The sequence below is a fragment of the Sus scrofa genome, chromosome 2, assembly GCF_000003025.6.
Source record: "Sus scrofa isolate TJ Tabasco breed Duroc chromosome 2, Sscrofa11.1, whole genome shotgun sequence".
Lineage (NCBI taxonomy): Eukaryota > Metazoa > Chordata > Mammalia > Artiodactyla > Suidae > Sus > Sus scrofa.
The window spans coordinates 81731594-81747041 of NC_010444.4; the positions used below are offsets into that span (position 1 = coordinate 81731594).

Sequence of the window (15448 nt, forward strand, 5' to 3'; positions counted from 1 at the left end):
ACATAGAAGGTGACCTTGGAGCTGGATCTTGAGAATTTAGGGGTACACCAGGGAGGGAAAGGATAGCTTTCATTTCAGGCAGAGGGAACAGAATGGGCAGACACAAAATAGCATGGTATTTGTGGGGACCTGGGGTGCTTGCTGCAGAGTTGGGTGTGGGTCTGATCTAGCCAGCTGGGGCCATATCACACAGGGCTATTTTGACCATTTCGAGGTTGTCCTCAACCGCCCACTGAAGGGTCTTGGGCCGGGGAGTGACATGGCTAAATCTAAGTTTTAGGTGGAGTAGGGGGTTGGGGGTAGGAGGTAGAGGCTAGGAGATCTGTGAGTGGGGAATGGGAGGTGCCTGTCCAAGCAGAGAGAAGAAGAGGCCTAGCTTAAGGCAGGGCGATGGCAGAGGGCAGCCGAGGGTGTTCTGATCCTGAGTCCTCAACAAAGCCCGGGATGTGTCTGTGTCCAGGAGCAATGCTGAGTGGAATCCTTTCTCTGTGTCTCCTGCCTCCTGAACACTGCCTGGCAGAGGCAGGAACTCCAACAATGTGGGTGGGATGACCAGTGACAGACCTTTGCCTACCCATCAAATTGACTCTGTGCCAGGAAGCCCCACGCAAAGAGCTTGGGGGGGGAGTGCAGTGGCGGGGGCGGGGGGTGGAAGTGGCCAGAGATGGGGTGTGGGGTGTACAATCAGGCCAGACCACAAGTTCTGGGGGTTGTCATTTAGTTTCAAAGGGCAGGTGAGTGGCCCTGGATCTCTGGGGCCAGCCCTGACTCTTTTCTTGGTTGGGTCTGGGATCACCACCAGAGTGTCCTGGCCAGAAGCAAAGGTAAAACTGAAGGTTTTCTGAGGGTCTCTTGAGCTCTGTGGATTGCCCTCCCGCCTCATCTCAGCTGGTAGGCCTGGCGGTGCCGACGGACAGAAGACAGACCAAGAGGTGCTGTACAAGGTTTTTTCTTTGTTGTCATGGTTGGTTTGGTACATCTTAGCATCTGCATCATACAAAGGGGGAACAACAGCCATGGCTTTTGGTCAGGTTCAGGGGGGTCGGGGGGGCACCCCTCCCCTCCCCCCAGGCACTGACACATTTAAAGGAAGCAGAGCAACAAGGACACAGCACAGATGTGGGAAAGGGATCCCCCCCGTGCGAGCAGGATGGTCATCCTCACCTGGGTCACACTAGGACCTCCGTCCCCACCCGAGGGCGAGCAGGAGCACCTCTTGTTCTCTCCCCAGTGAAGGAGGTGGGAAAAGGGGGCAAGAGGGACATGGAGGGGGGGAGACATGTCCTCAGGCTCAAGAGACATCCTGTCATCTGAGCCAGTCTGCGTCCCCCTCAGTCCCCTGTGCAGTTGAGGGATTGCGGGACCCCAGGAGGATGGAGCAGTTGGGTGGGGTGGGGGGGGTGGGCAATCCTGTCAGCTGAGTGTTGGGGGCTCTTGGGGCTGGTGGTCTGCCCCATCTTACTCTAGCCAAGGGGTGGCTTCTTGGCCCACCAGCTCTTCCACCTGAGAAGAGCCTGAACTGACGTACTTCTGTTCTGTCTCTCGTTCCCCTTCCTTCTCTCTGGAGCCCTCCCCACTCACTGTCTCGCTGGGATAGTCTTTTGATCTCCTGCTTGCCTTGGAGGAGACCCCTCTGTAGTTAAGGACACCTTTCAGGAACTTCTGGAGCCAGAGCAGAGGATGTACCTGCGTGGAAATTCTGGCCATCGCCAGTGTCCAGCACAGGAGATCCCACATCCTTCCCTACTCTCTGGCAGTCAGCCCCCAGGCACAGAGCATGACAGTGGCCTTCCGTGGCAAGCAACTTCCCTGAAGTTCTCTCTTCACCCACATGCAATGACTGCTCTTTGCTGTTTCTCTAGCTGGGGGCCATCTCTCTTGTATACTGTTTCTGTGTGTGTACTCGCTGAATTCTAGGGTGGCTCCCTCCCTGCCCCCAACTCCTAAGCGTGTCACATGCACACTGCCCCGTTTGTGTGTGACTCACTCTTCCCCCTCCCATCGGTGGGCCTGATATACCTCCTGCCCCCAGTACTTCATGTGGACCCCCTTCCCTGCCAGAGCACCTCACACATATTTTGTGCCCTCTAAGTGTGTGACATGTGACATCCTCTCTAGGTCACATATTAGTCTCTCTCCTCAGTGAGGTCTGTGCCAGGAATGATGATCCTCATGTTCCCGTGGACCCCAAAGCAATCACCTGGCAGTGGTTGGAGCCAGGTATGCCCCAGGCAGAAATTCTCCTCCTGTCCCCACCTCCAGGAAGACCTCCAGTCCTGCTGCACAGAAGCAGACTGGAGGAGTCTGGAGGAGTCCAGGATGTGCACCAGACTAAGCCAGCCAGCCCAGAAGGCACTCTCATATAGGAAAAGCCCTGAGCCCACTCTGGGGGGGTATAGAGGGGCTGCGGAGACCAAGAGGGATGCCCTCTGAGGATCTGGGGTTCCTCAGGCTTTCCTGGGATGTCTTGCATGGCTGGGTCCCCCTGCTCATCTGAAGATCCCTAGGCCTCTGTCCCTGCTGCCCATTGGGCATTCTCTGTGCCCTGGCACCACCTTTGAGGTCTGTGGGCCCCTGTCAAGAGGGAGACCTTTCTGAGCACTTGGGGTCCACCCCTGTGTCCAGGTGGGGCCTACACACAGGGTCTGGGGAGGCCTGGGGCCCCAGGACCAGGCCCTGCCTGTTCTGCCCCAGAACCCTGGGGCTCCTGAGAATGACCATCCTGCCCAGGATAACAGACAGAAACAGACAAGCAGACAACAGGGGTGCAAGGTGGCTCCCCATCACAGACACAGGCACAGACACAGACACAGGCCCCCTGGGGGGCAGGACACAGGGGCACAGAGGAGGGGGTGGGGGAGAAGGGCAAGTCCAGGGAGCTGGAGCTGCTGAGGCTCTGCTCCCTAGAGAAGGGACAGACCAGGGGACTTTTCTGGTTTCCTAAACATATGGATTGTTTTGTCTCGTCTTTAAAGTATTGCAGTCTAACTGATATGGCTTTAACTATTGGAAACAGATAGAGAAGACATGTGTCTCTCTCTGAAATAAAAGCATAAATTCACTAAAATGGAAAACCTGCAGAATGCAAACTGGGGCCAATGGGGCAGGGGCTTTGGGGCAGGCAAGTCGCCCCCTCCCTGGCCCCTGCTTTTGGGGTAGGCCCTGGTGGGGGCCCAGCATGGCTTCTTGGGGCACTGCCTGGGTCTGTCCTTGTGGACTTCTGAGGACTTCAGGCAGGAACCCCCCAAGGGTGGGAGGACTCGAGGCCAAGGACAAGGTCTCCTGTTGGATGTAGCCACCTATGAAATGGTTTGGGGGCCAAGAGGGGTCATCTTACCTATGTTCCTTCTCCCTAAGCACACATCTTATACCCAATTGGCTTTTCAGAGCCACAGAGACACACTCAACGGTCTCAGCCTATCTGACAACTCTCTCACACACGTACTTCTGTAACATCTAACACATTCCCATCACTCTTGACATACATGCTATTTTTGAAAACAAATACAGGCACAAGCTAACACATGCAAGCTCTAACACGCATGAGACGGCTAGCATGCACACATGACAATCTCAATTCATACATACCCCCTCAAGCAAGACTGCCTAACATACATGGTCTCTAACACAACAATGATGACTAACACACACATACAAAATCTCAAGATACTCTAACCATAGGCTCATTTGTACAATCTCTGGACACACAATTCCTGATGCAGCCTCTGCCATGTACACTCATGCCTGAACACACACTTTTCTCTCTCATTTACTCCATGGCCCCACAGTTCTCAAGCAGTGGACAGAGCAGCAGGTCTTGACAGTTTGGAGTGAGGAGAACAAATTCCAGCCTCACACATCCCAGAGGAGAGTTTGTTCTTGGCCAGTGAGATGAATGGACAGACACCTTCTGTCAAGTGGGACCTGGCTTCTCCCCCAAAGCTCGGGGATTTGGCCAGGAAGGGTCCTCTTGGGGACTGTGGGGCTCTGGAAGCACATGAACAGGACAGGGTAAAGAAGAGGGGTGGATAAGAATGGGGGCAGCTTGGCTGCACCAATGGGGGAGTCCCATGGCATTGGCCATCGCTGCCCAATGGCTCCAAGTGTTTTCTGGGGGGGGGGCCTGGGCAGCCCCTTGGCTGGGCAAGCTGGGCTCAGCCTGGCAGTGGGGTCCCAGGACCTAAGTGGAGTTGGGGAGGACCTAGGGGTTTCCCTACCCTGGGGCCCCTCCACAGATGAGTTAAAGTCCATAGAGGATCCATTTGGAGGGACTGGCTTGGCAGGGGCTATGCCTCTTCGGGTGCAGGATAGGGGAGGGGTGCTCCTGGACCAGGTGTCATTAGAGGGTGGAAAGGAGAGCCCCAGCCTCCTGCCCAGACCCAGGCCCAGCCAGAAGAGAACAGACCAGCCTCAGGGTGGGCCCTCCCAGGGCAGGCTTACCCTGACTTCCTTCTTCAGAGTCAGGCCACTCAACGCCCCTGCCCTGACCTGGAGGCCCCAGTGGGGATTAGAGGTCAAAGGTCAGCATGCTGGGCAGGGCTGGAATGTATCATTACTTTGGCTGGCTGGGGACAGTGGTCCTCCTGGCAGTGGGGAGCATGAAGGAATGTATGGGGATTACCATGGTAGCATAGACCTTAGGCTTCCAGAGGAGGGGTGCCCAGTGTCTCTTGCACCGGGTTCAACGCACCCTCCTGGAGAAAAGCTGTCGTCTCCTCTTCAAGCAGCTTGGGAGTGAGGTGGGAGCTGGCTACCCTGGGATGAAGGGGGGGTGAAGGAATGCTGAGGGGGAGAAGCCCCTGGCCAGGGAAGAGGGGCAGAGGCCAACTGAGGTTTTCCCCTTCAGAACTGAGACTTAACTGAATGAAAAGAAAAGAAAGACCTGGGAAAAAAAAAAAAAAAAGGTAACAAGTGGAGTGGGGACGGGACAGAAGGGCCAGTTACTTCTTGAACATGTCCTGCAGTGGCCCGGGCAGGTATTTGAGCACCGTGTCCAGGATGCTCTCCTCCTCCTCCTCGTCCTCGTCCCCACAGCCTGCTGGGATGGCCTTCTTGGGCCGTGTCAGGCTCCCCTCGCACGGCTGCTCCAGGGCTGCCTTCTCTTCAGCCTCCTTCTCTTCCTTCTTCTTCAGCCCATACTGGGGAGGGGGAGGGTGGAGAAGAGCATGAATGGGGCAAGGAGAGAGCTGGGTCTCAAGGTCATGCACACAGGCTGGGGCAGCTCATGAGAACTGCCTGAGCCTCAGGCCTCTCATCTCTAAAGTGGAGCCAAGGATACCATCCTTGGGGTTTGTGCCAGTCTTCAGTTGGTGTTCAGTAAGAAAGAGACGGAGCATGGGGTTTCCTTTAAAATTAATACTGGCTCACATAATTTCTCTGCCCTTCTGAAATCCTCCAAGATCTGAAGTTCTCCCTGCAGCCAAATTTTGGGGACAAAACTTGACTTGAGCTGATGGAAGGCTACTTATAGCTTTAATTTATGGCAGGGTGAGCAAACAAGGATTGAACTATTTGGCATAGGGTGGCTGTTGCACACCCACTGGGAGTGACACTGTAACAGTGTAAGCTTGGGACACAACGGGACTTTCCCCAAGTCCCCACATTCCGGATTCCAAACTTGTCTCGTCTCCAGGGTTTCCGGTAAGTGGTGGTGGACTTGCAGCAGCAAACATTTGGGGCCACTTCCTATGTGCATTGTCTTATTTAATCCCCATAAGGGGCCTTGAGGCGGGTGTTCCCGTGATAGACATTTTTTTCTGATAAGAGTGAGGCTCAGAGAGAACCAGGTCTAAGGTGAGAGCTAAGATTCAAGAAAGCCCGAGACTAGGGTTGGGGGGATCCCTTTAACCGCTACGTTCTAGAGTGGGCAGAAGGGCGGAACTGACCTTGTCTCGTATCTGCTGCCGGACCTTCTCACGCTCCGCCTCCATGCGCGCGTGCTTGGCCTTGCGCTCCTCCTCCTGCTGCCGAAGTGCCTCCTGCCGCTCCTCCTCCTTCTTCTGTGCGTCGGGGTCTTTCTCCTCCTCTCCCCCCAGCATCTTCCCCATATCCTTGGTGGCCCCTGCGAGGGATGGGTTGGGGAGGAAGAGGGCGGGGTCATGGGGGACAAGCCTGGGGCTAAGGCGGCAGGGCCTGTGCACAGAGGCCCCTCCGACCTGGGCCTGGACTGGGTAACACATGAGGGGTGCAGGGCGAGGGCCTTACCTCCAAGGGCCTGCTTCATGACGAAGTCCATGCCTACGCCTTCAGTTAGTGTGTCCTAGCCAGCAGCTGTATTTGCATGCAGTGCTCCAGGCGGGCCTGGCTCGGGGGGGATGTGGCGACCTGCAGAAGAGGAGTTGGGGGTCAGATGGGAGAAGCCTCTGCCCAGGCAGGGCAGTGGGGTTAGATGGAGAGCAGCCTCACCCTGGTTCAGGCATCCTGTGCCTCAGTCCTCTGAGGCCAAGACCAAGTGTCTGGTACCTGGCGGGGGGAGGAGACCGAAGGGGGCTATTCCTTGAGCACTTGCTCTGTGCCAGGCACATATGTGCTGCCAAATGGCTTCTGATCATATTGCTCTGATTTGTGGAAGCCAGGAATGTGGGAAAAAGCTGGGACTTTGGCTACAGGCAGAGCTGGTTCCTAATGCCACCCTAACTTGCATGCAGGTTTCCTCCTCTGCAAGACGGAGATGGCAGTGCCTCCTTTCTCAGGGCTACTGTGGAGACTGGAGAGGATTCCAGCCCAGGCCACTGGATCAACCCCTAGAAGGAGTGAGCTTGTGCTCAGGGCTGCAGCAGTTCAGAGGTGGGTGGGAAAATGAGAACAGCCAGCTTTATTTATTTATTTTTTTCAGTCAGCTTTAGCTGAACACATCCAGGCTTCTGAAACTAGTCAAATGGAGAAATATGTTATTTTTATTGCACCATACATGTATGTTTTGTGTTTTATAGCTTAATATTGATTTCTATTTTGAGATACATAGGGGGTTGGAGATAGGATAATCTTCTTGGCGCTCAGGGCCTTTAAAAGTGCCAAGCACTCAGCTTATGTTAGTCTTCCTTTCCCTAAGTCATGGACCTTCAGTTTTTATTATCTTTTTATTATTATTATTTTTTTTGCCTTGGAAGAGTCTCTCCAAATAAAATCTTAATGAGGATCTCGTTATGCAAAATACATAAAAATGGAACTCTTCCAATGGTGGTGGGAGGGGGAAGGGTAGAGAGGCTAATGCCTCCCTCTCCCCTTGGCCTCCTTCTTTCCACATCCCTGAGAGTTTGAACTTGGATGCTCTAACTCTTGGAGATGTCCTTTTTGTTTTAGCCATTCAGTTTCCCTGGTGCTTTCACATCCAAAGCCACCACAGATCCCTTTTCAGGTGCAGAGGGGGCCATCCATGAGCTATCCCAAGTGTCATGTGCCTTGATGGTCATCTGAGGCCAGGCCTACTCCCTGGGGCCTTTCATTCCACAGCCTTGGGGGTCTTTATGATTTGCTAGGAGGTAGAAGAAATCCTAGGAGATGGTGTCAGAAGAGTCAGCCCGGATATTGCAACCAGGTTGAGTTCAAGGTCCCTGGCTATTTGTCGATGATGGATTTTCCTCATTTCTTTCAAAATGAGAAAACATATCGGCGGCCTGAGATCTTTTCATAAAATGGGGCCTGAGAGTTTATTTGAGGGTGTCTGTGTGACCAGATCACCTGATAGGATGTTTTGAGGAGAGAAAGTCATGATGAAGTAGAAAACAGTCGCCAGGGACTTTGGTATTGGATACAACTGTTTTAAAATCTCCCCCACCCCCACCCCCACTCCCACCCCCACCCCCATACTCGTTGGCTGTGGCTCCTTGGAAAAACTTCAGTTTGTTTCCTGCAAAACGAAGGGGTATTAAGCTACCCTTGTAATTAGTGTTTGACGGGGAAGAGAAGACACGCGTCAGGTGCCTGGTGGGTAGCAGATGCTCATTAATGTCAGCTTTTGCTGACTGCATGTTTATGAGGATATGCCAAAAAGGAACAGGATTTCCAGGAAATGCCGGGGAACACACCCTGACCCAGAATCCCCAGTTTGAAGGCGGCTCTGCTCAGTCAATCAAGATGTTTTCATTTGACTCGAAACATTGTAAAGAGACGGCATTTCTAAGAACAGGAAACGAACACTTTAATAATGGAATGATTTCAGGGACTCTTGGGTTCCTCTTCTGTGTTTACATGCAGCTCAAGGAACTGCCAGGTGATGGTAGAGGATGCAGGACTCTAATTTGAGATGTTTCAAATTGGTCCACAGGGGCACCTGGGCTTTAGTTCCCGCCTCATCCCTAACTTGCTTCTCTGGCAAGTCTCTCTCCTGGACCAGATGATCTTCTGGGCCCTTTTCCCAGAGCTTCTGTTGAAGCAGTTCTGCAGCATTTGAACTGCTGGCCACCGCACTGTGTCTTCAAACCTCTCCCCTTCCTTGCTTCTGTGACTCAGTTCTTTTCCCTCCTCCACCTCCCCCTGCCCTCCCTCCTCTCCTAGGGCTCCTCCTCCCCTCCCTTCTTTTACTGCTTCTTTCCTTCCTCTTGTCTCTTCAAAAGTATGTTCTCCAGGACTCTGACCTTAGCCCCTGTCTCTAACCTTTCTCTAGGATAACACATCCTCTCCAGGGGCTAGATGTCTTATCTGGGCACTGGACCCCTTCATTCATTCATCCTTTAGTTGAGCCTCTATGTGTCAGGCAGTGTGTTGAGCACTGGGGATATAGCAGTGAACAAGAAAGACGAAGTGCTGTCCTCGTGCAAATTACATTCTGGGATGTGTGAGTGTGTGGGGGGGGGAGCAGGGGGGGAGCAGGGGTGAAATAGGCCAAAAGGAAATCAAGAAATACTCTTGCCTCCCTCTTGCACACTTCTCCCTGGATGTCCCATGGCACTGCTCAAACTCAACATGCCACCTCTCTATCACCAAACCACCTCTTTCTCTAGACTCCTCTATTTCCTGCATTCATTCAGAAAACATAACCATCTGACTCCCCCACATGCAAAGGATATCTACTCAAAGGCTGAGTCTTCTGCATGCTTACATTCCCAACATTCCAGGTGCCTCCTACTCCCAGCCTGCCGGAATTATTTAGATGAGGTTCTTGGGTCCACCCCAAAGTCCTGCTGCCGACTCCCAGCATGGTCCTTCCAGCTGTGAAGCAATGTCTTCACCCTGTTGAGACTCCCCTAACCAATTTCTTAAGGCCCAATCTCCTCTTACCCCATTCCACTCATCAGGTGATTCCCTTTCCACTTCATGCGGTGTGCGGTGCAGTTGGAGGCTCACGAGCTCTTGGGTCAGGCACATCTGAGTTGGAGCCCGAATCTGCTCCTTTTTAGCTGTGTGGTAGTGAGTAAATGACTTAACCTTTCTGAGTGTTGGTTTTCTTTATAGAGTGAGGATGATAACCACCACTTTGAAGGCTTAGGAATAATCTATGGAATGAGTTTGTCATATGATGGGGGCTCAGTAAATGATGGCCGTAATCATTATCAAAACAATTAATGCCAGCTAGTGGGAACTCCTGCAACCTCCCCTTCCAGTTGCTAAGGAAGAGGTCTCCCTCCTTTGCTCTTAGCCAATCCATCTGCCTGAGCTCCAGATTTTCTCTCTCTACACCTCCTTCTTGATCCATTCATCACTCCTTCTTCCTTACATCTTCAATCTCTTCTCTGTTCATCTCTTATATCCCCTTCCTTCTCTAGCTCTGGCTCTGAACCTCATCCTTCTGATCTCTGCCCGCTAACTTCCTGACCAAATGGTCTCCACTTGGTGTCACCACTACTTCACCACCCTGCCAAACCCAATGGCTCTCTGAGATCAGAGATCTGCAGCCCCTGCACTGCTGCCAAAACGGCCCTAGTCAGAGTTTCCAGAGGCCTCCTAGTCACCAGACTCGGAAGCATTTTCACAGCCCTTCTCCTCTTCCTCCATTCCTGTGTAGCATCACATGCTCATGCAGACCCCTTACCGCCCTCCTTCCCACCCACTTTTTTCTGCCTTCCTCTTGAATCTCCTGAATTCCATGACACAGCACTCCTGTGGTCATCCTCCTGCTTCTCAGACGGTCTTTTCTCTCTTTTGCTGCCTCCCTCTCCCACTGCCCCTCCCTCACTGTCTTCCTTGGGAATCTCACCTACCTATATTGGTTTCTGCCCTTCTTCAGCCTCAGATCGCTCTCTCCCCCAGCCTGCACACTTAACTCTTTCCTGGATATTCTCAAATTGAATCTAGCCAAAGATACAGCTCAGTCTTCCCTCTCCCACTCAACTCTTTTCCTCCAGCATGCCTTTTTCCAACTGCCTCAATGGAAAACTCCAAAGTCAGTGAATTCTTCATTTATCCATCCATCCATCCATTCATTCATTCACACTATAAATATTTTCTGGGCATCTACCATCTGCCAGGCATTGTTCTGGGTGCCGGGTTTGTGGCAGGGAATAAGGAGATCACAGCATTTCTTCTTACAGCATTCAGTCAGCTAGGGAGGTAGACATCGGACCAAAAAACCACACAAGGAATTGGCAAGTTATAATTGGGTGCTGAGGGAGAAGTCCAGAGACTATAGCTTCACACTGTTTCCTGCATCCACACACCCCTATTCTGCGGCTGCTAATGCCTTGGTTCAGGGCCTCAAGATTCTGAATTTGTGCATAACCTCTAACTCTATCCCTCTCCTACCTTTCATCCATCCTCCACATGGCTGTCCGATTAATCTTCCTAAAGGGCAGATGTGCTCATTCAAACATACCCTGCAATGGCTCCCCATGGCCTCGTTAAACCAACTAGAGTCCTTGTGCCGACCTTCAAGTCTTACAGTCTAGCACCTGCCTGCCTCACCATTCATTTCCCACCCCTTGCATGTGGTTCTGTGCCAGCTGTACCTCCACACATATTCTTTCCAAGAGCATCTGTTCATGCTATTTCCACAACCTTGGACCCTCTTAATCTCATCTCTGCCAGTTCACATCTTGGGCTCCACTATGTACTAAGTGTGACCTTGAGCAAATGAATGACTCTTTTCTTATCTATAAAATGGAGGCAATAATGCCTATGCCCAAGTCATGTTGTGGGTATTAAATAAGATAATGCAAATAAAGTGCTCATCCTAGTGTTTGGCACATAGTGGGTGCTCAGTAGATGTTAGCTATCACCACCATCACCATCATCATCATCATCAGAAGCAGCAGCAGTAATTTTCAAAGGTCCCCCTCATACAGCACTCCTCCCATGAAATTTCCCAGTTCTCCTCTTTGAGATGGGATGGTGTTTTCCTCTTTTGAGACCCATGGCACTTTCTAGAGCAGCCCTTCCTGCCTCCAGCTCATGTACTCTATCTAGCTATGTGTCTTTACCTTCCCAGGGACTCTGAACTCCTTCCAGAGCAGGGCTTGTATCTTGTACATTTTTCCTGTCCCAGAATCTACAACATCTCCTAGCTCACGGTAGATCCTTAGGATGTATTTGCTGGATTGAATTTAATGTGTGTCAGCAAGTAAGAGTGTGCTCATTCAAGGTATGGTCCTGCGTATCTAACTCTGAACTTAGGCATCGTTGTAATTCTGCGTGAGCGTATGTGCAGGCGTATGTGTGTGTGTGTGTGTCTGTAGATGTTTTGCCATATGCCTGTAGGAGTGCTGAGGTCCAGCAGGTTACGTGCAGTTAAGGATTTTGACTAGACCGCCAGGAGGCGCTCCTCAGCGGGTCTGCAGGAAGCCTTGGACTATCCCTGCGCGGGAAGGGTGGTGATGGTGGTGGTGGTAGTGGGGACGCTAGGCTGGGGGAGGGGAAACTGGCGGGGGTGGGGGAGGGATGCTGCTGCAGCAGCACCACGTTTCTGTGCCTTTAGCGCGCCCAGGATGCAGGGCGCGCCTTCAGCTTCCCCTCCCAGGCTTTCTCCCAATCCATCCCAACCCGAAGGCAGCTGAGGCATCTCCTCAGGTTCAGAAACCCCAGGGGGTTTTCGGGACTGGGCCCCGCCATCTGACAAGCAGACAAACCTGCAGTGTTTGTCCTTGTGGCTGTTTTTCCGTAATTTTTTTTTTTTTTAATGGCTTATGTCCAGACTACATTCACCGCAACTCACTTCAGCACTCATTTGCTTTTTGCGGGGACCCTACGCTAATGGCGGTGACAGAGACAGGAGATGTCCCTCTACTCCCACCCCACCTCCACCCCACACCCCTAGAAAGGAAAAGCACTGGGGGGGGATGGGGTAGTGGAGGATGGGAGGGGGTAGAGACGATCCTGCAAAAGAGCGGAAGTGGCGGGGGTTTCGCATTCACCCGGCAAAAGAGGGAGCAGGAGTCTTGGATCCCCTCTATCGGTCCCTTGAGGAGATCACCGTAGCCACCAGTTCTGCTTTGAGCTCACCGTTGGCCACTGAGAGTGCCCTTCCCCCCAATACTCAGAGCTCCAACCTCAAGACCCGGCCCGGTCTCAAACTTTGCTGAGGGAGGGGGCAGAGCGGGGCCGGCGAGGGCGTAGAACAGATTGTCCCTGATGACCCTAGGCAACGGACGGGTGCTACCAAACCTCGGCTCCTCCTCCTCTCGTGACAAATAGTCCTATTGGCCCCCCCACCCAGTCAACGTTTAGGTTCTCCCCCTCCCCCTTCGATCTGCTCGCCCTACTCTCGCCGCCCTCTGACTCACTCCGGGACCCGAACTGTACCCCTTCGCCTACCGGGCGAAGAGGGCCCTGGCGGGCTTCTGGAAAACCACAGCCTGAAGGACCTTAGATCGACGCCTCCATCCCTACCCGAAGAGCTCGAAGTTGTTCTCTAGGTTAAGACTTGAGTCTCCCGCCGCCCTCGGGGAGGTCCTGGCTCCCCGGGAGCAGGGTAGTTTCGGGCTTCTGCCCGGGGGTCTCCGGCTCCAGGGCCCACCCCACCTTCCCAGTTGGCTCCTGCTTCACTCCCTTCCCTCCGCCAGCTCGCTTCCCCCTCTTGGGGAGCTGTCCTTTCAGCACCACGGCGAGCGCGCCCGGAAGAGTGCCTGCTGCTACCGCGCAGCCTCCTTTTCTCGCGCCCGGGCAATCTTGGGGAGCTATGCCCCCGAAAGCCGTACTCCGCAGCTTCCCCGGCTGCGCTGCGGCCTCAAGACGAGAGCCCGGACTCTGATGCCCACAGCCCGGCTCCGCCCTCCCGGCCCGTGGCCAGCACCGACCTGGCGGTCCCCGCAACCGTCTGAGCCACTGCAGGGCTCCGGCCGAACTCAGCGAGGCGGTTCCTTCGGCTCTTCCAGCTCCCGCCGCTGCCTCGTGCAACTCCGCCCGGCGAGCTGGGGCCACGGCTACTGCCGCGGGCGGCTGCCGGAGGCGCCCTCCAATCACGCCCGTCAGCCAGTCCCTGACGCGCTGCCTCTCCCCTTCCAGATGGGAAATTCAAATTTTCTCTCTCTCTCTCTCTCCCTCTCTCTCTCTCTCTCCCCCTCCCTCCCTCCCCCTCTCTCTCTCTCTCTCTTTCTCTACTCTCCTCCCTCCTCTCTCCCCCTTCTTCCCCTCCCTTCCTTTCTCCCTCCCTCTTTCTCCTCCCCCTCCGGCTCCTTTTCCCTTTCTCCTTCCTTTCCCCTCTCTTAAAAAAACTCCATTTCCCTTCCTCCTCCACTTCTCCTTCCACCCTCTCCTGCAGACACCCCCAGCAATCCCCCTGCATCCACCTATCCTGGCCACAGCTCTTAGGACCTCAGGTTTGCTGCTTCAAGCTTGACGGTGGCAGTGGGGTAAGGGGATGGAGGAAGGGTTTTTTTGGTGTGTGTTATGTTTTTTGTTTTTTATCAGAACTCTAAGGTCACTTGCTCAGGAAAGCCTCCTTGATTCCTCCAGGCAGAACTGGTCACACTTTCCTCAGAGCTCCCTCCACCCTTAGGCACACACCTGTTTCAGGGTCCCCTTTTCCTCTGTATGCCTCTTGCCTGTGAGCTCCTACAGGACAATGGAACCACACTCTGATCGTCTTTGCAGCCCCTCAGCATTCTGTCCTGCCACAGGAGCACTCAGAAAACATTGATGGATCATGTGGGGAAGGCCCTCATAGAGGGTGAGGAGCCTTCCATGTGGACCCAGAGGGACACTACTGCAAAATTGCCATAGAGCTGGGGCTGGTCACTTTCTAGTCCCTTCTAGATGTGATATCCTGTGAAGAATAAAGAAGTCTTTGGCAAACTTTATTCCAGAATGCCATGTGTTTCTCTCCTTTGCCCAGAAAGAAAAGGGACAACCAAGAGACAGGGCAATAATGTAGGCCCCCACCCCTGCTTTTCCTATTCTTCTCACACTCACTTTTCATTTTATTCCTCAATCCTAATGAACTTCTCCATTCTGCTTGCCATCTTTTGGCTCCAAAATCCTTCCTTTAATCCAGCATGATGTGTAAGAAAATGGCTTCAGAGAGGAGGGGCCTTGCACCAGGCCTTTGAAAGATTTGCAGGAGTTTATGCATCAATCAGGGTTATGTCAGAGTGGAAACGACTTCTGCTTCTGTAAGGGGATGGCCTCCTTCCAAGAAGGGAGCTGCAAGAGCTGCGGAAGGACAGGATCTGAGAGAGGAAGGAGGCATGGTTTTATTCCAACAAGGGGGACTATTCCTTTATGCCTGTTCACAGCAAAGGCCTCAAAATGGGGGACCCTCTACAAGTCAGAAGCCATTGATGGACCCACCTTCCTCGCCTGGAGAGTCACTTTCTGAAACTCATCTGTTTTCCTCTTATAGGTTCTGGGGCTGGCTATAGGGAAGTCCCTTCCTTTATGGATGAGTTTTTTGTTTTGTGCTGTGTTGGCCCATCTGCAGGCGCATTTATATTTTTCTTCCTTTTCCTGAGGTAGACACTAATGGAAGGGACAGAGGGGAGGCTGTTTGATTAGAGTGACTTAGACTTGCCACTAATGCCTGAGGGGAGTTCTGGGCAGGGAGATCTGATATCCTTGTCATTTCAAGAGTCATAGTCCTCCTTTCTCCTCCTCCCTCCTTCTTCCCTGTTCTTCCAGAACAGAAACTCAGTGAATGGGCCCTGGCGGGCAGCACTCTAGTTACAACTGGGATTTTTCCACAATGGGCATTGCCTTTGCCACAGACATTGACTAAGCTGGGCTGAAAATCTAACTTAGCATTGAGAAAAATACCAAGCACGGTTCTGGACATAATGCTTCAAGATGGACTTTAGTAGGCTCAAGCATGGCTAGAAAAGAGGGGGAGTGGTTTATGATTCCCATCATAGCGCAGTGGAAATGAATCCCACTGGTATCCATGAGAACGTGGGTTTGATCCCTGGCCTCACTCAGTGGGTTAAGGATCTGGTGTTGCTGTGAGCTGTTGCAGACATGGCTTGGATGCTATGTTCCTGTGGCTGAGGTGTAGGCAGCTCTGATTGGACTCTCAGACTGGGAACCTCCATATGCCATGAGAGCGGTCCAAAAAAAAAAGAAAAAAAAAGAAAGAAAAAAAAGAAGG

The 15448-nt window shown here is 52.9% G+C and overlaps 1 protein-coding gene across 2 annotated transcripts in view; it reads right to left on the reverse strand.

The window, feature by feature from the left end:
* Positions 934–15448, reverse strand: part of CPLX2 (complexin 2) — an 80663-nt gene continuing 66148 nt past the window's right edge. Inside the window, exons 1-4 of one of the 2 annotated variants that reach the window (XM_021084434.1) lie at positions 13167–13447; positions 6205–6324; positions 5886–6061; positions 934–5138 (exon numbers count right to left, since the gene is read on the reverse strand). In XM_021084434.1, coding sequence (XP_020940093.1) covers positions 4941–5138; positions 5886–6061; positions 6205–6235 — 405 coding nt within the window. In that variant the 5' untranslated portion in view covers positions 6236–6324; positions 13167–13447 and the 3' untranslated portion in view covers positions 934–4940. Of the gene's footprint in view, positions 5139–5885; positions 6062–6204; positions 6325–13166; positions 13448–15448 lie in introns of those variants that run through there. The other variant, XM_021084435.1, reaches the window with a different exon arrangement.